We start from the raw sequence: 19,499 nt of genomic DNA, 5'->3' as shown, positions 1-19,499 counted from the left end.
TTCCAAAATAAGGTCCCATGAGCCGGGAGCAGAGGGGAGGGACTTAGGCTCTCTATAGGCCTCATCCCTGAGCCTGTACCAGTGACAACACGTCACAAGGAGATTAAAATGGAAGTTTGGAAAGAAATCTGCTAGATTTGGCCTTGAATCACATTGCCACCCTCTCTCTCACACTCCCTCTCTCATAAACTGTCTCTCTCTCTCTCTCTCTCTCTCTCTCACAAACAAACTACCTCACTTTCATGCACATTATCACACACATACCGTATGGTCACCATAATTGCTCTCTGGACAAACCTCCATGCTTACCTCTCTCTCTCCCTCACTCACTTTCATGCACATTATCACACACATACCGTCTGGTCACCATAATTCTCTCTTTCTGTCTCTCTCTCTCTCTCTCTCTCTCTCTCTCTCCCTCCCTCTCTCTCTCCTTTACAGTTCATGTTATGTTTAAAGTGTCTTTTAAATGTTCTCTTCAGAACATTGTTCATCTAAGAGACCGATTAGAATTTTACAATACCAAACTCACTCACACACAGCGTGTGCATGCTCAAGATGCTTTATAGTTCCTGTTAGAATGTATTGACATGACTAAAGTTTAGGTGTTTTTTTAAGTATTCCAAAATACAAAACAGTGTTCATCTAACCAATTAGAATGTTACAATTTTACAATCACAATTTATGCGTAACTTACATTTTGCATGTGACTATTTGTGGTTAAAGTTGTTTACAGTAAGACTGTGTTGTGGGAAAAATTAACAAACCATCATATCACTGCGTAAGAGACACTCAGAGTCCAATTAATAAAAAGAGAAGTATTTATTCTTGCAAGAATAGGTTCAGTCTAGTACACAGAAGTTACGTGCAAGAGAGTGACACACAACAGGAAGATATGAGACAGCCTTTATACTGTTTTCAAGGTTCCTCCTCACTCGCTGTACCTTTCACCCACCCAGATAAGGTCCTTACTGCTGTTCAGTTTCTACTTAAAGACACAAACTGGTACTGAAATAAACTGGCCAAAACTGACCGTCCCTAAGGTCAGAGGTCCTGTCCCATATATTCCTGAAATGTCACGCACAAGCACGTACACACATATATATTTACACATTGCATAGGTTATCTCTCTTATGATATCTGTTAGGGATAATGACTATTAAAATTTCTACAACAACTGTAACTGTTCATCTGGTTATGGAACCAAACAAACTAATGACTAATGAGACTAACGATTTGTTAATGGAATTGTCTGCTTCAGGTTTCAAAGAAATGTCTTATGTTTTTCTACATGGACGTCCATTCATTGTCATTTCCACAACACCCAATCATTTCCACCCCCTCATAACCTTTATAAAAGTATTTACAAAATTCTAATCACTCATTAAAAACTTCTGCATAGTTTATGGGATTATGGTCCACTTAAAGTAATAACACAAGTAGTTATTGTTCTGATCTAACCAATCCAATATTATATTTCAGGTTGTGGTGGATGTAAGCTTTGTGTTTGGGCCTCATGACAATTAATTTACTTAATCCACAAATCTATGGCAATTGCAATATAGGTATAAACTGGCAATACTGTGTGTGAAAGTGGTCTTACACTGTTAAGAAATGATGTATATCATAATATTTTTAAATAATAATCAAATATTTACATGTGATGGAAATGACATTTGTTCAGTGCGAGTCGGAAAATATGTCAAAAAACACCAATTTGTCTTATAATGTAAGTGCGTTCTCTTATCATTAAACTAGACTAGTTATATTTAACTGTTAGACTGTGACAATTTTGATTTGAACACTTTTTTCCCCCTCAAGTTCACAAGGCCAAAAGTGCCTGTTGTTGAAGAACCACCCATAAACGGTATTGCCTCATTCCATATCGTTTAAAAAAATATATCAATATATTGTACAAACTCGATATACTGCCCAGCCCTACTACTCACACAGGTCAGTTTATTGGACGAATTAAACGTTTGAGGTAACGCAGCGCTGTTTCACCTGGTCTAACGTTACACTATATCATAATAAACTGCATTTGAGTGTGTTGAAATTTATAATGTTATTCTATGTGTTAGTTTGTTGGCTGTATGAGACTAGCAGTAAGCCAGATCAACATAAGAATAACATACAATGATCATATTCTAACATTTCATCATGTTGAGCTATATAGCATTGATTTATTTTATGTAGATTACCTACATTATTTGACAGGTGAGCAAATGTAGGCTACAAGCAAGAGTGGCGTCTCTGTCAAGTCCCTAAGTTGCACTATTTAAAATTGTGAATTTCTCTGAATTTACAAATTCTTGGAAACATTTAACAATTGATTTCTTACATATTGTACATTTAAGCAGTATATGGAAGCCCCTGAATAAAAAAATAATAGGTAATTGTAACATTTTATCTCACAATTCTGACTTTTTATCTTGCAATTATGAGTTAAAATTCTGACTTTTACTCAGAACTTTGAGATATAAATGTGCAATTGCAAGTAATAAAGTCAGAATTGTGAGATTCTATAAAAATATAAAGTCACAATTATTTAATTTTTTTGTAAGGGTGAAGCTTCGTTAACAGTAGGCTTTGGAAAATGTAAAAAATAAAAAGAAGTAGTGGGGATGTAATTAACTGCTAGTGTGAGAATAAAATGTAATCATGATGTAAACAAAAATGTTATAGTCTGATTGCGAGTATTTTAAAACGTAATATAGACTAATCTAATCTATAACAAGTATTTAATTTTTGGAATCTGATTACGTAATCCATATTACATGTAATCAGTTACCCAGCTGTGTATATTATTATAAACATCAGAGCAGTGACTGTGAGAACAGCAGTAACTATATCGAACCCTATTGTGTGAAAGTAAGATATTCTTAGTGAGATGTGATTTTCTGCTTTTGACACTAGAGGGCGATGATGTGCTTGTGCTGAATTTGTTAGTTTTCTCTTTATTCAAGAATACAGAGAACATTGAAGGGTGGGATGAATATTTAATAAAGTTTGTAAATTTCCATGCATGTTGTAAACCTGTCTGATATATAACGTTGTTATATTTTGTCCCGTTGCTTTTATGGACTCTCTATCTATGGGCTTCTCCCTTGACTTTATGCCTCAATGTCCCCCCGATTGCCTCATAGACAGTAAAAGATTGCCTGCAAGCTTCTCCTCTATACGGTAATGTCTCTACTGTGCGACAGAGAGTTAAGTGGTTATGACGCAATCGTTAGCCTATTTTTACAAAAACGGCTTCTACGGGGCCATAACGTAAGATACAAAGTAATGGAGCCTTTTATACATTGTCGTGTTACTTTAGAAATAAATAATGGACAAATTAATTCTTTGGACGCCTCAGATGTAAAGTTATTCGCTGTCAAAGTGACGCCAAAATGAATGGGAGTCAATGGAATGCTAACAGCAGGTGATGGTCAGCTACAATGGCGGCTCCCGAGAGGCTTCAGTTTCCGGCTGATGGATTACCCCCTTGGCTTTCACACAATAACCGGAAATACGTAATCGTTGTGGAAGCGGAGTTCCTGTCAAGCGTCAATACGTCACAAAAATATACCCGGGCAGGAGAAAATGGATCAGAGTCTAAACAACTTGTCATGGTCCAGTTGTTGATGACTTTGTAAAATGGTGTGGTGATGCTTGATGCTTGTCTGCAGCTGAATGTATCTAAGACCAAATATGACTATTGATTTCAGAACTGAAGCTCATTCTTTCCAGTATACATTTATTAAGGGTGAGAAGATGTAGTATGTGGAAAGTTATAAATATTTAGGCACTAGCCTATTATTGACAATAAACTGCGTTTTGACGTGAATACCAAAAATATGTCTGTCAGTTTTATTTAACAGTTATGTACTTAATCATGCTCTTAGGAAACTTTAGTGACCTTTTTTTTTTGCACTCAAAGTTCTCTATTCTGCTCTCGCTATAGACTACCAAAGATGAACAGTAATTGATACAAATATTCATTTGTGCAATCAGATTGTTAAATACTCAGAATGGTAATTATTAGTATTTTAAATTTATATGTAGCCTATACTGTTGTGTGTTCTTATATCTTTTGTTTTATATTGTGGTGTATTTTTTATGAGTATGTGTGTCTACTAAGCTGCATATAAAACGTATTTCCGGTCACAAATACAGAAATTGTGTGAGACGCAAAGATTCACTTGGACAAACTAGAGCGAATTCAAGCAAAGGCATTAAGGATTTGTTGTGGAGCTTACCCGTCTGCACCTGTTTCAGCGCTGCAGGTAGAAGTAGGAGATATGCCTCTCAAATTTAGAAGACAACAGGTAAATGCAGTATATTGGGCAAATCTTATGGGACAGGACAAATCTCATCCTACTTTAAGGGTATTAGAGCAGTGTTGGGAGTATGGAAAAAGGAAGTATAATAGTTTTGGATGAGTGATTGATGATTTGGTTAAAGAGTTGGATATTAAAGAGCTACAAATTACTCCAAGAGTGGTGTTGCAGCTGTCCCTTTGTGGATTATGCCACAGCCATCAGTTGATTTAAGGATGCTAGAAAACAGGCAGAAAGATGGTCAGAGTGAAATGGAAGAAATCCAGGTAAGGGAATACTTATGGTTAAATTATGGGCATAAAAAAGTGTTTACAGATGCATAAAAAAATCCAGATAATGAACATGTAGGGGTAGCGTATATTGTTCCAAAACTAGAGATATCCAGAAAAATAAGGATATCAAATAAATGATCTGTTTTTTCAGGGGAGTTGATTGCAATAATGATGGCATTGAGATGGATAAATATGGAAGCAGATTAGTCTCAAATATAATTCACGCAAAAAACATGATTCACACATGCGTAGACAATTTCACATGCATGAAACCTAATTCACATACACACAAAAAAAATTCACGTGCGGGAAAAAAATATATATTCCCAAAAAGCAATTCACATGCGCAAAATAAAATTATATATTCATAAAATACAATTTACAAATACAACACAATTCGGAGATAGGCCTATACAACTGTGCACAAAAACCTTTGAATGTTTAAAATGTACGAGTGTGTCCTTGAATTTGAATGTGCAAATCGTCATTCACGTACGAATCGCCTTGCATGTGTGTGTGTGTGTGTGTGTGTTTTTTGAGACTTTGCTGGCAGCGCTTTACATAGACATCATATAGATAGACGCCCTATCGACCGGATTTCTTGCGCCACAGCGGCCAATAGGGCGTCTATCTATATGATGTCTATGTAAAGCGCTGCCAGCAAAGTCTCAAAAACACACACACACACACACACACACACACACACACACACACACACACACACACACACACACACACACACACACACACACACACACACACACACACACATGCATATGATATCTATGGCGCTTTACTCCTAACACAGAGCAGTCGTACTCTTTAGCCAATCAGATTTAAGCTTATCAATCGACCAATCAGTATCACGTGAGGGCGGGCCATACCAAGGGGGTAATCCATCAGCCGGAAGTTGAAGCTGCCTCCGGGGGGCGATATTTTTTTTCACAGGATGGTAGGGGAAGACTCATGAATATTCATTAGGGAACTCATGCCTGATTGGTCTGAAGACCTACCCCCTAACCCCGCCCCTAAACCTACCCCTCACTGGGGGTCTGATGACCTACCCCTAACCCCGCCCCTAAACCTACCAGTCACTGGGGTTAAGACCAATCAGGGATGAGTTCCCTAATGAATATTCATGAGTCTTCCCCTACCATCCTGTGAAAAAAAATACTGCCTCCGGGGGCCGCCATTGTAGCTGGCTATCACCTGCTGTTAGCATCCCATTGACTCCCATTCATTTTGGCGTCACTTTGACAGCGAATAACTTTACATCTGAGGTGTCCAAAGACTCCATTTGTCCATTATTTATTTCTAAAGAAACACGACAATGTATAAAAGGCTCCATTACTTTGTATCTTACGTTATGGCCCCGTAGAAGCCATTCTTGTAAAAATAGGCTAAAAATTGCGTCATAACCACGCGACTTTATGTCGCACAATAGAGACACTACCGTATAGACAGGAGGAGAAGCTCGCACAGTCTCGCAGGCAGTCTTTTACTGTCTAAAGTCAGCCCATGGCATAGATAGAGTCCATAAAAGCAACGCGACAAAATATTTAAACAACGTTTTTGAGGAATTGGAAATAATTCGATATGTGGCAAGTGAATACATATGAAGTAACATTTATCCAAGAACTTTAAATTATTTATCTACTACTACACCTACGGGGGATGGGGAAATTAATTATCAGGAAATTATACAGGCAATGGAAGATGAAAAAAAACATCTCAATGTCTATCGCGGTTAACGTTGTTCCTTTATTTATTTACACATCTACGCTTGAAGATGAATGTGATCCCGTTCGGAAGCCATATGTACAAAATGCCTACATAACGTGAAATAAAGAAAAACGGTTTTGTTCAAGTGTTTGTGACCGTGATTTATTAGCCAAAACTACATGATTTTACACCTAGCTCACAATTCTTTATATATTGGAATATTATATGGTCATGTAATATTGAATGGATACGAAAATTACTCGAGGGGACATTATTATATGGTTCCTGGGCTCATACTAAGAAGTATTTTTTGGATGGGTTATTATTCTGTTTGATGTAGAAGGAAACGAAAAAGAAGGGAAAAAATTATTTGCATATGTGCCTATATTTGAATCATTTTTAATAATTTTGGAAGATTGTGCTGTAGCCTACATGCATTTATTTATCTGTTATGTTTGATTGTATTATGTGTGTGTGTGTGTGTGTACTAGCCAAATATTTAAATCTAATGGATATATACATAAACATGTTCAAAATAAACTAAACTAACTAACTAACTAAAATTACTAGAACTGCAGATAGGCTACTCAAACGATTACAATCCTAAAGCAGGCTATTTTAAAGTCGATTTAGCCACTTCTTTTATCATGTCATATTGTAATTATATAGCGTAATATGTTATATTAAATTAATTATTATAACAACGTCCATGGGGCTGCTTTGACAGGGTCAACCACACACACCCACACTACTCTTAAAATGTTACTGTTATTAAACTGCACATATCTGTCTATATTGTTCATACTGCATACCCATGTGTTCTGCTCATAATGCTACTGTTAATACACTTCACATATTCTTGGCACAGCTACTAGAAGATTTACAACTGTCAGTCAGGTTGCTCACGTGACATCTACGTCATCAAGCTCAGTTTGAGCCTGCGCAGAACGCTTGGCTATCAGGAAGTGAGTGCCCATGTTTGGCTTCAACTCTCTCCGTTGAAATCAACGGGGTCGCTCTGTCCATTTCTTTTACTGTCTATGGGCCATACCTGCATTACGTCATCAGCTTTCGACCAGTTCATGGCTGAGCAGAGGTAAGTCGTAAGTGCAGTTAATCGTTAATTTCTGTGTTAACTGAAGTTAGAGATCAGTTGAAGCAATAGTTTATGAACTGTTAACTGATGTAAGCAAGTGCTGTTGTAATCAGATGTCCCATATTGTGTCAAAAATGAAGAAGAATGATGCTTGTTTTGTTGTATTTTAGCTGCAGGTACAGACAGCTTTCACACCCACAACACTCACGCTAATGATTGCAAAACAATCATCTGTGGTCAATACCCACCCTAGCTCTCTTAGCACTGGCCTCATCGAGATTGTTCTTTAAATGGTGAATAGACCTATTTTAATGAGCACACAGTGTTTATTTGCCATTTGTGTATGTTGTTAAATTATTATTAACACTTGTTTCCCTGTGTTTTTCAGGATTACTCACCTTTGGTGTGACATCTGGATAGCAGTCACAAACATCTTAATTCATGTTATTTCTTTATTCTCTTTTATACTTTTTTTTGTATTAATGTCTTAATTGGTAACACTTTACAATAGCGTTTCATTAGTTAACATTAGTTAACTTAGTTATTGTACCATATTGTAGTCTGTTACCAATATATTCAACATGCATTTCCTTATGTTTTGTGCTGTATTGTCATCTCAAGGTTTTTAAATAAGGTTTTTTATTGTCATGTTAAGGTCTCACAGGACAATATTGTGAAGCATTAATTTTACTTTGCCTAGTAAAATAGGCAAATCTGATTTTATGCTGATAAGACAAAGGTACTTATCATAGAGAGGCAATTAAGATTATGCGACTAAGATAACTCAGTAAACTCTATTCAAATACCATCACCTAATCTCCGACGTCCTCTGTCTGCACCTCTCGTACTATAGGTTTTTACTATTTTAAATATCAGGACAAAATCTTATATGTCCTAACAGAGAGGTCTACTGATGACTGGATTGAACAATTCATTTGTTCACTTTTCACTTGATGTATGCATTTATATTTATACTTTAAAAGCAAAGTAGACTCTGACTGGATCTCACAACTCTGGAAGAGACGTATATTTCTCTGTACTGAATGTTGTGCTTCATACTTAAGACTGTCAGTTCATGATCTTCATATGTAACAGGAACATTAATCATGATCAAGTCATTTTATATATATTTTATTCCCAAAGGATTTCGGAAACATTCAAATTAATAAAACGTGTGCATCAAATTGAACTATGTCTTTGAATCTTTTAATTCTGACAAGAACATTTAATAATACATGCATAGCAGGGCTGTATTCCTAGAGCGTGTACATCCGCAGGAGACAAATGGATACAGTAACAATGCATCACTTTAAACCTCTTGTTGAAACAACTGTCAAAATGGATGGCTTGCAGCATGACTGTTTTCAAAGAATTACAGTAGCAATGGTAAGATCACAGTACTGGTTGTCTGCAACTTCATACATCATCTGTCTCGGAAATCTGAAACAATAAAACTACATAATATATGCAGTTTAAAACAAAACATGTCTCCTATGCACGTCATTACATACATTATCATCAGTTGAATGTGTGGTGGACAGGACATGACAATCCATCAATACTAAAAATAAATGTTTATGTTCACATGTGGAATAAACAGCAGTTAATAAACTATTGCTTCAACTGATCTCTAACTTCAGTTAACACAAAAATTAACGACGTATTTCCGGTTTTTGCGTAAAAGGTCTATTAACTGCACTTACCTCTGCTCAGCCATGAACTGGTCGAAAGCTGATGACGTAATGCAGGTATGGCCCGCCCTCACGTTATACTGATTGGTCGATTGATAAGCTTAAATCTGATTGGCTAAAGAGTACGACTGCTCTGTGTTAGGAGTAAAGCGCTGCCAGAAAGTCTCAAACACACACACACACACACACACACACACATGCAAGGCGATTCGTACGTGAATGACGATTTGCACATTCAAATTCAAGGACACACTCGTACATTTTAAACATTCAAAGGTTTTTGTGCACAGTTGTATATCTACGAATTGTGTTTTGCATTTGTGAAATGTATTTTATAAATATATAATTTTATTTTGCGCATGTGAATTGCTTTTTGTGAATATTTTTTTTTTCACGCACGTGAATTTTTTTGTGTGTACGTGAGTTAGGTATCATGCATGTGAAATTGTCTACGCATGTGTGAATCATGTTTTTTGCGTGAATTATATTTGAAGTACACGCTCTAGAAGCACAACAGTCAGACACTAGACTAGGGTTAGACATGGAATAGGACATACAGGACTTAATAAAACATTGAAATTCATGTCCAATCATCAGACAGGACTTTGTGAATGGTGTGGAGAAGATGAAACAGTAGAACATGTTATCATGTATTGTGAAAGATATAAAGTGGATAGAGAGACATTATTTGAAGAGATTAAGAGGAAAGAGGAGACTGAAATAACTTTGAGAATCATATTAAAACCAGAACATGAAAAGGATAATAAAGAAGCTATATTTAAATATTTGGAGAATACAGGTTTAATTAATAGGATTTGAAAGTTTGTGCTATAAGCCTGAGGAGCTAAACATGCAGCGCAGGATATAATGTTTTAATATAGTGGGTAAGGATGAGGAGTGGGTAGATGTTAGAGTATCTGGATCAAGTTCACAGTAGGTGGCGTTAATGCACGAAATTGATGCGAATCGCCAAAAAAAAAAAGGAAGAAGTAGTTTTACTGAGCCATCAGACAGTCACCGCCCACAAAATAGAACAACATTGAAAAAGAACAGCTTCTCCCACATAATCCAGATATAGGTCTCTGCAGGACAGGAGTTACCAGATCAGTGGGTGACAGAGGGGCGTTCTCAACCGCGTTACCTGATTTGCCCATGTCACAGTGAGGGTAGGTTTAGGGCGGGGTCAGGTGAAAGGCATCATTTCCATTGCATGATTTATAAACACCCACCAGTTTGAAAACTCCCACAAATTTAGAAACACACACTTTTGTTCCGCAGAGACCCCATACTCACATAATCTGCTTTTGTTTTTCAGAGAAGAGATGAACCTCCTCTTCATTCTCATAACAGTGTGGGTTTTCCAGCTTGGTAAGTCATAGGCTGTTTGCTTCTGGCAAACGAAAACAAAAAAGGCGAATGTGACTTTTATAGCCTACCAGATCACTTAACAATTGACAGAAATGTTTTTATTATTTCTTAATTCTTATTGTTGTTGTTGTTGTTGTTGTTGTTGTTGACGCTTAGAATTCGGGATGACACTGCTGAAATGCGAAGGATCATAAGTTTAGATTTCGATTTCCAAACGATTTCCGATCTGTTCATTCCTGTACACAAACGTAACGTCCAAATCAGGTAAATCATGTAACGAGACTTTGGAACGTGTTTGATATTAAAAATAGTTATTAAAAGCGAATTAACTGCGAAAGAGAGCTCTCGCTCTTTCTCAGGGGGCGTCGGGGTGGGGACGACCATTTTACCGTCAAAATCATATCGCTTACATCATGAATGCTTGGCATGTAAACTGTAGTTGCCCATAAGCTTTTGAATTAATTTTCTTTGTTAAAATACTTTATCCCAACTTTTTTTTAAACCAAAACAATACACTGAGGCATATTCATTCAAAGAAAGTAAATAAATAAATACCTAAATTAAAATATAATGAAATAAAACAGTGCCAGAGGACAAGAACAAAGTTATATAAGACAAAAGGAAAAGGGTGCCACTTTATACTTTGCAGCCTGTGCCTGATATCTTAGTCACATGGTGTGTTCATTGTTAAATTTAACCCTTGTGACCTTTTTTCTCTCAAATGTATGATGTAATAGCTCATAATCGAGCATAAATTGTTTCAAATGTATTTTTTAAAAACATTGTCTACCCTAGAAGGATCGAAATTTGTCTTTGACAAAGGCTCACACAAACACATTAGACGCACCGGTCTCGCATCTCTCACGGAGGAGCGGAAGCATAAATCCTCTGTGAGAGATGCGAGAGAGACCGGTGTGTCTCACAGGTGACGTTCATTATCAGTCACGTCCCTCGACCTCGTCCTGCTCGCCACAGTTGCGTTTTCAGAGATGTTGAATTAGCCGTAGGCAGGCTATTGGTTAGCCATGAGGATAATGGCCATAGTTAACCTCGAACTACGTTTGTGCAAAATAGTGACTTAATTGTCACAACATAAACCATAGCCTTCTCATTTGACTTAAGGGCATGAACGTGATCATGTTATCTTTCACATACTAACCTATCGGTTTTTAAACTCCTTGTACAACTCGGCGTGATTGTCGGCTAAGTGTTTCGCCAGGTTCGAGGTGTTGGCTCCTTTTGTTTGTATTTGTTTGTAGCACTGACGACAAACAGGTCTCGACTTATCGGTAGCTTTGCCTGCATTGTCAGCAAGGTAGGCAAAGTACTTCCATATTTCACTCCTCGAGTCATCTTTTTCTACCAGTCGTGGTGGACCAGCGGGGCCACAGTATCACTTGTGCTCGCCATCACGCTGTAGTGTTTGTCACATGACAGCTGCAGCTTCTTTGCTGCATGTGTGTGAAGAGAAAAAACACAGACGTCCAGGGAGGCACTGGAAGCGTGCGTTGCACACACCAACATGAAATACGTCTCTTACAAATCTGTAACGCGGTCATTCTTAAAGAGACTATGTGTAGTTTTTTAGGTATTTTATTATCTAAAATCAATATTTGTATTCATAAATATGTCCTCAATGGTGTACAAATACCTCTGCCAATTATCTGACTTATCCTCGTAAACGAAGAATTTATTATGTTTATATAGGGGAGAGCCGGGACAATTGAAACGCGGGACGGATGAAACATTGAGATTTCCTTGAAAACCACTCACGTCATGTACGTCAAATTTCATCAGCATATACAGCACGCAATGCCTACCAGACCTGCGAAAACATTTCTTCTTTACGTCATGCCGTTTTAAAGTTAAAGCCGGGAAGCTGATTTTCAGTGCGGTTTGTGAATTCTTTCGTGCAGTACTTTTTTTTGACTGACAAGTTGTACTTATGTTTTCATGTGCCATTGTAATGATAATACGGAAGGTGCATTAGTACTACAACACACCCTTAAGTGTGTAATATCAGAGTTTAGTTTAAGGGCAAAACAGGTTTAACTGGCAGGAGGCGCTGTCAGGACGGTTGATACACTCGTTTCAACCGTCCCGACAGCGCCTCCTGCCAGTTAAATCTGGTCGCCGATGGTGCAGAACATTACATCTGTGACCATTGTGACATGAATTAAACCTGTTATATATATATATATATATTAGATTATAAATAAATTATATAAATGATTTCCATTACACAAGAGTAGATGTTAAAACTTCATGCTGATTTGTACTCGGCTTTCGCCAAGATAAGCACCAACTAAGATGTAGCTTTACAGTAACCTATGCTTCTCCATCCATTTACGCTTCTTTCCATCTGGTGACGTGAATCTCCTTCTGTCTGGTGTTAATAGCTGCAGTGTATTTGCGCGTCAGCACACACAACGGCTGCAACCACAGTGCGGTCCCCCCATAACAACCCTCTGGATTGAGCGGAGTAGGGAACATCTCTAGGGTCTTCAAGTGGGCACCTTCCGTCCTCAGTGTTTCGTCGACTAGCCCACGACACCTCAAGAGGGCTCGACAGTGACTCTGGCGTCCCAGAGTCACCCCCCTCCGTCCCCCACTCAACTCAGCCCAGCTTACTGACCTCTACTTCCCTCTTGCTGCTGAGACCTAACCACAATTTCACAATCTCTCCGCAACCCAACCATACGCGCCAACCCGTTTGACTAAGGCTGTCGAGCCTCACTGGTGCGTTAATATGCAGTTTCAGTGGCAACGGTTCCGTATGGCATACCACCTACCGCAAAACACAATATCTGCCCAACCACTCGTCATTCACGCAATATACACAGGAACGTAATGACTGTAAATACTATACAACCTATACAAATAAACCAACAGACTCTTCAAGTTTTCAAGAATTCTACGAAACCGTAGCATGGCGGCCTGTACACAGCCAGCTAGAATCTTTCCGTCTCAACCACAGCCAGTTGCTGCTCCTTTCTGCTGCTTCAGATAAGTTCTTTACTGTGCGACGCAACTCTTGGCCACTGAATCCGACGTCTCTGAGGAACCGGGTTGTAGAGTGTGCCACAAAACCTCGACAACCCACTTCCACTGGATAAACCTGGACTCTCCATCCTCGCTGTTCTGCTTCAGTGGCCAGATGAGCATACCGCAGTTTCTTCCTCTCATATGCCTCATCTACTGCATCCTCCCATGGCACTGTTAAATCTATCAGTTGAACAATGCGTGCTGATCCAGACCACAAAACAATATCTGGTCGTAGGTTAGTGGTGGCAATCTCAGGTGGAAAAATAAGCCGTTGATCAAGATCAGCCAACATCTTCCAGTCCCTAGCAGCTTCCAGTTGTCCTGGGTGAGAATTGGTGTTAGCACCTTTTCTTGGTGGTTGCTCGCCTGGGCGGAGGAATATTGTCTTCTGCGTGTAATGTTTTGCTAGAACAGGCGGCAACTTATTGGTCATACTACGCTTGCCTTCCAATGCTAACGCCAAACATCGCAATACTTGGTCATGGCGCCAAGTAAACCGACCTTGGCTAAGAGCCACCTTACATCCTGTCAAAATGTGCCTTAATGTGGCAGGTGATGAACACAAAGGACAAGAGGGATCCTCTCCTACCCAGAGGTTTAGGTTCTGCGGTGATGGGAAAACATCATATGTTGACCTAATAAGGAAACTGATCCTACTCTCTTCCATTGACCAAAGGTCTTGCCAGCCCATTTTACGTTGTTCCACACTCTCCCATCTCATCCACTCTCCCTGCTTGGCCTGGGAAATGGCCTTCATACATCTCATCCTCTCCTCCTGCTTTCGCACCTCGTTGACTACCAGGTTCCTCCTTTGAGCTGGGCCTGCCTTGTGCCATTTAGGAGGAGCTAAACTGAGCCCAAAACCCCCTCTTCCATGCTGCACCTGTCCCACGATATCCCCAATTTGAAGGTCAGCCTTTGCCTCTACTACAGATTTCTTTGCTGACCACTTTCTACCAGTATTACCACAGGGGCTGTCTCCCTTACACATTTGTCGCGTGACTCTGCTAAAGTCATTTCCAGTCTGACCTTGGCACACTTAAACTCCTCGGTTAAAGCAGAGACTGGCAGCTGCAATACTCCTTTACTATAAAGTCCCACTCTGCTGAGGCAGCGTGGAACTCCCAACCATTTCCTGATGTATGAACTTATTAACGCTTCCAGCTTATCCACTGTTGTCAAAGAAACCTCGTACACAGTCAGTGGCCACAGCAACCTTGGCAGTAGACCAAACTGAAAGCACCAGAGTTTTAGTTTGCCTGGTAGAGCACAGCCATTTATGCTCTTCAACCCTTCCACTGCTTGTCGTCTAACTTCTCCCACTCGAACTGTGTCCTTTAGATCCCCATCGTACCATCTCCCTAGACTCTTCACTGGCTTCTGAGAAACTGTTGGTATTGCCTCACCATTAATGAAGAATGTTTTATCTACTACCTTACCTTTAATTATTGAGATGCTCCTTGATTTAGAGGGCTTAAATTGCATTCGTGTCCATTCAATATTATCTGTTAACTTCCCCAATAACCGATTAGTGCAGGCTACCGTTGTAGTCATGGTTGTCATGTCATCCATGTATGCTCTGATTGGTGGTAGTCGCATCCCAGAAGCCAAGCGCTCTCCTCCTACTACCCATTTTGATGCCCTAATGATTACTTCCATTGCCATGGTAAAAGCCAGTGGAGAAATGGTGCATCCTGCCATTATTCCAACCTCTAAGCATTGCCATGTAGTGCTGAATTCTGGAGTTGAGAAACTAAAGTGCAAGTCTCCAAAATAGGCTTTCACTAAATTTGTAATCGACATCGGTACCCTGAAAAAATCAAATGATGCCCAAAGAAGCTCATGTGGCACTGAACCATATGCATTAGCCAAATCCAGGAATGTCACGTGAAGCTCTTTCCTCTCCTTTTTAGCTGATTGAATTCGTTGCCAGATAACACTGATGTGTTCTAAGCATCCTGAGAATCCTGGAATGCCTGCTTTTTGAACTGAAGTGTCAATGAAGCCATTCTTTAATAGGTAGGTTGACAATCTCTGAGCAATAATGCTGAAGAAAATCTTGCCTTCGACGTTTAATAGTGAAATAGGGCGAAACTGACTGATGCTTGTAGCATCTTTTTCTTTGGGTATAAAGACTCCCCCTGCTCGGCGCCATGCTCTAGGTACAACCTGCTTTTCCCAAGCCACTTTTATCAATTTCCACAGAATTCGTAGAACTCCTGAGGCACTCTTGTACACTCTGTACGGAACTCCATTAGGCCCTGGAGATGATGAAGCCCTTGCCTTTCTCACAACCTGCTCTATCTCTTTCCACTTAGGTGCACAGACCTCCATTTGGTATTCTGGTGGATTGACAGGTGGGATGTCTGACGGAATTGACATAGGCTCATGCCTTTTTGCATCTGTATGCGTTTCCTCCAAATATCTCTCTAGCTCAACCCTAGATGCTTTTAAAGTGCCATTCTTCTCACTGGTGAATAACTTCTTTACGAAGTTATATATATATAGTTTATATATTATTTATATATTATATTATATTATATATTGTTTATATATTATATATTTCTTATTTAGCCTATAGGCTACTGTTCATAAATGTGTATTTAGCCTATACAGTTCATAGATTCATATACTGTTCCATGTTATCTCTTTAAAGTCCCTGTAAAGTCAAAATGAAGTATGTGTTGTGAGTTTGTCATATCACGGAAAAATGTGTTATTAGACACCCAGCCAAATTTGAAAGATAAAAAAAGCCGGCAAGTAGCCTACATAAAATAAGCTATCAAAATCTTGAAAAAATTAGCATGGCTATGGATGCTCCTAGCAGCTTATTAGGTTAATTATAACATAAGCGCACAAGGCAACTTACAGTCATTGGTGGGCACGCACTGCCGATGAGGTCACCAGTTGTCGGTGCGACGGGAGGATGAAGGCCGAGGCGGGAGATAGTCGGTTCGGCCCCATTCACCAGTAACAGCGGATTACCAGTGAATCCCAGTTGTCTCCGACGAAAGTTTATAAAACTATCCCCTGTAAAATGATCACTACAGAGGCAGGTTTTGGTGGTGATCCTCAGCTCTCCATCAAGGTGGCTCTTCACAAAAACTCTTCTTGATGTGATCGTATTTAGGAAATTTAAATAAGGACACTGATCTGTTTTGTACGTGATCACATCCAGGTAGTACACATTTCCGTGACGAAGACATAGCTAACTAGCAAACTGTAAGCTGTAGTAAGTAATAATACTGACAGTAACTCGCGATTGAGCGGCAAACTGATGCGAATGTGCTCTATTTATATTGTTAGGGGAGCGGCCAGCCTCAGGGGCACCAGTGCGTCATCAAGTAGGGACGGGGCCAGGAGCTCAGGCACTCCAGTGCGTCATCGAGTACCCTTTTAGCCCCGCCCAAAAAATCCGTAAAATATCAATGGTGAAAAACTGTTTAACGGTCTAACTCTCCACAATTCAGTACTTCACAGTTCACAGTCTTTGTAATGTGTTTTAGCAATACATTTCTAACATTTATAATGTGTTTAGAATTGTTTTTTTAAATTGCCTTTACAGGGACTTTAATAATCATCAATTGTTAAATCTCAATACATTTAATTTATCGTCTTCCGGTTGACCTAATTTTCTTCATAATAACAGGCTATACAACTAGCAAACACTCAATATGACTCAAGGAAGAAATGTTAGAAAATGAATTGTAAACAGATTTGTCTGTCTTCGTCAAAATAGCTTATTAAGCAAAATGCGCATAGGCTTATCGCCTATTGTTTATTCGGCGACAGAACAAAAATGTTAATATAAACCTTTAAAAGAAAATAAATTGCAAAATATGTTTGTAACAATATGTACATAAGTTACCTGTCAGGTATTGTTCATAAAAACAAGCATTAGATGAATAGTTACCGTTTAAACTGTTGTTTCATCCGTCCCACCCCTGTGTTTCAATCACATCTAACGTTACCGTTCAAAGTCAATTTTTACTTAAATCATTCTAGATTTGTACCGAATAACACATGATACTAAGAGAACAGACATGTGAGTGGTTGATCACAAAAATAAAAAAAAATCTATCTGTAACCTTATCTTAGAAAACGACGTTTATCTGAAAAGTGTTTCAACTGTCCCGGCTCTCCCCTACTTGTGACGGGTAGGTCCACGGAGGCTTCCATGTTGTTCCGCCCAGAGCCGTTAAATATGTTTTTAAATATAAATATAAATATATATATAAATATATATTTTTAAATATAAATATGTTTTTCAACGGCTCTGTTTCCGCCATCTTGAAAAACTATAACAGCAGCGAGGGTCAAAAGTAGCCTACTAGGGAAAAAAAATATGAATCAGGATGTGTTGTATAATGTTCAGTTGTATAAGATACATGAGACTCGTATGTTTGTCTGATGAGGGAATGTGTAAAAGTATGTTCATCTGCTGTTTGCTTTCATATGCTACATTAACCAAAGTTAAAGTAACCAAGTGATTTATAATGAACGGTTCATTTCTTCTTCAGGTATGTTCACTGTTGCTACAGATAAAGTGTCAGTGTCAGTGATGGAGGGAGATTCAGTCACTCTAAACACTGGTGTTAAAACAAACCAACAAGAAAATATTAAATGGTATTGTAATAACACTCGCTTAGCTCAGATCAGTGGAGATCAGAGTAAGATCTGTAAAGATAAACTGTGTAAAGAGAGATTCAGAGACAGACTGAAGCTGGATCATCAGACTGGATCTCTGACCATCACAAACATCACACACACAGATGTTGGACTCTATAAACTATGGATCAACAGCAGCAGCAGCAGCAGTCCAAAGATCTTCAATGTTACTGTCACTGGTGAGTAATTTAATGAATGTTTAAAAGCATGAAGGGATATGCTATGTGCTAGTAGTACTTCACAGCGAAGGAGGTCAAAAGAGAAAGAGGAGAAAAAAATCTTGTTTAGTCATCTGGATGTAACACTCACCCTTTTGTCCTGCTTGACGCTTGCAATATTAAAACACACCAGCTGTTACAGCAGCTGCAGCCACCAGCAAAACAACAGCAGCACATATTCCTCCTACAGCAGCTGAAGACCGACCTGAACCTGAAACCGCCGAAGACACACTTGAATCTGGGACAGATAAAGATAGACAGTCATTATGACTAGAGAGTGAATGATAATACATCCGATATTTATCAATATCTTTGAGTCATATTTACACGTTTCTACATTGACTATCAGTTGCATGATAGTGATTTTACTGATAAATGACTCCATCTGGTGGGATTTTAAAGAACGGCAGCATCACAGCACTGTTAGCTCAACACAAAACAGTAGCACTATTTTTATGCATTTTTCCTGTTAACTTAGTATCTAAAAATGGCAAGATTCATAATGTCACATAAAATGCAATGTGAAGTCTCCGCAGTCTCGTGGGGGGCGCGCCGAAATATAGCTGTCAGGAGACTGTGTTACAGTGTCATGTCTTTTATTCTGAATCTTTTTTTTTGTTGTATTGTTCTTGATTTCACGTTTTTTGCTGTTGAACATTGGCTACTAAAGTGACATTCTCCCTCCACAGCCTGTTTTTTTCTTGTTGAAGAAGAAATAAACCCTACATAACCTGAGAGAACTGTGGAAATGAAAACGATTACACTAGACCTGTCACCTTTTCTAAACTTTAATCTAAAAAAAGTTGTTTTAAACAGTTTTTGTGCTTAACATAGCCAATTTTAATACTTCTTTTACATCAAATACTAATCTAAGAGAAGCTGATCAGAGATTTTATGATTAGAAACTCTTTACCGGAACACAACTGCAGCAACTTTATAAATCAAAACTAACAGTTCATCAGTGGCAATGATTCAGTTTTAAATCAAATTGAATTTATTTTGTAGTTTAATCTACAAATTTTACTTTAACAGTAAATGTGTTTTTGTGTTTATATATATATATATATATATATATATATATATATATATATATT

At 38.5% G+C, this 19,499-nt stretch overlaps 1 protein-coding gene and 2 long non-coding RNA genes across 3 annotated transcripts in view; 2 read left to right on the top strand and 1 right to left on the bottom strand.

Moving 5' to 3' along the window:
- Positions 1-19,499, top strand: part of LOC143736374 (uncharacterized) — a 126,786-nt gene that overhangs the window by 56,524 nt on the left and 50,763 nt on the right. Inside the window, exon 2 of the mRNA XM_077227114.1 lies at positions 18,061-18,366. Coding sequence (XP_077083229.1) covers positions 18,061-18,366 — 306 coding nt within the window. The remainder of the gene's footprint in view (positions 1-18,060; positions 18,367-19,499) is intronic.
- On the top strand, positions 7,200-8,604 carry LOC143735342 (uncharacterized). The gene is made up of 2 exons (XR_013203105.1): positions 7,200-7,708; positions 7,804-8,604. It is a non-coding gene; the product is annotated as an uncharacterized LOC143735342 (long non-coding RNA).
- LOC143735392 (uncharacterized) lies at positions 8,600-9,506 on the bottom strand. The gene is made up of 2 exons (XR_013203158.1): positions 9,119-9,506; positions 8,600-8,855 (listed from the first exon to the last, which is right to left on the bottom strand). It is a non-coding gene; the product is annotated as an uncharacterized LOC143735392 (long non-coding RNA).

This window comes from Siphateles boraxobius, unplaced genomic scaffold (genome assembly GCF_051911475.1).
Source record: "Siphateles boraxobius isolate OS27281-9 unplaced genomic scaffold, OSU_SipBor_1 13, whole genome shotgun sequence".
NCBI classification, from domain to species: domain Eukaryota; kingdom Metazoa; phylum Chordata; class Actinopteri; order Cypriniformes; family Leuciscidae; genus Siphateles; species Siphateles boraxobius.
The sequence above is the reverse complement of the archived record's forward strand: the minus strand, read 5'-3'. Positions and strand labels throughout refer to the sequence as shown.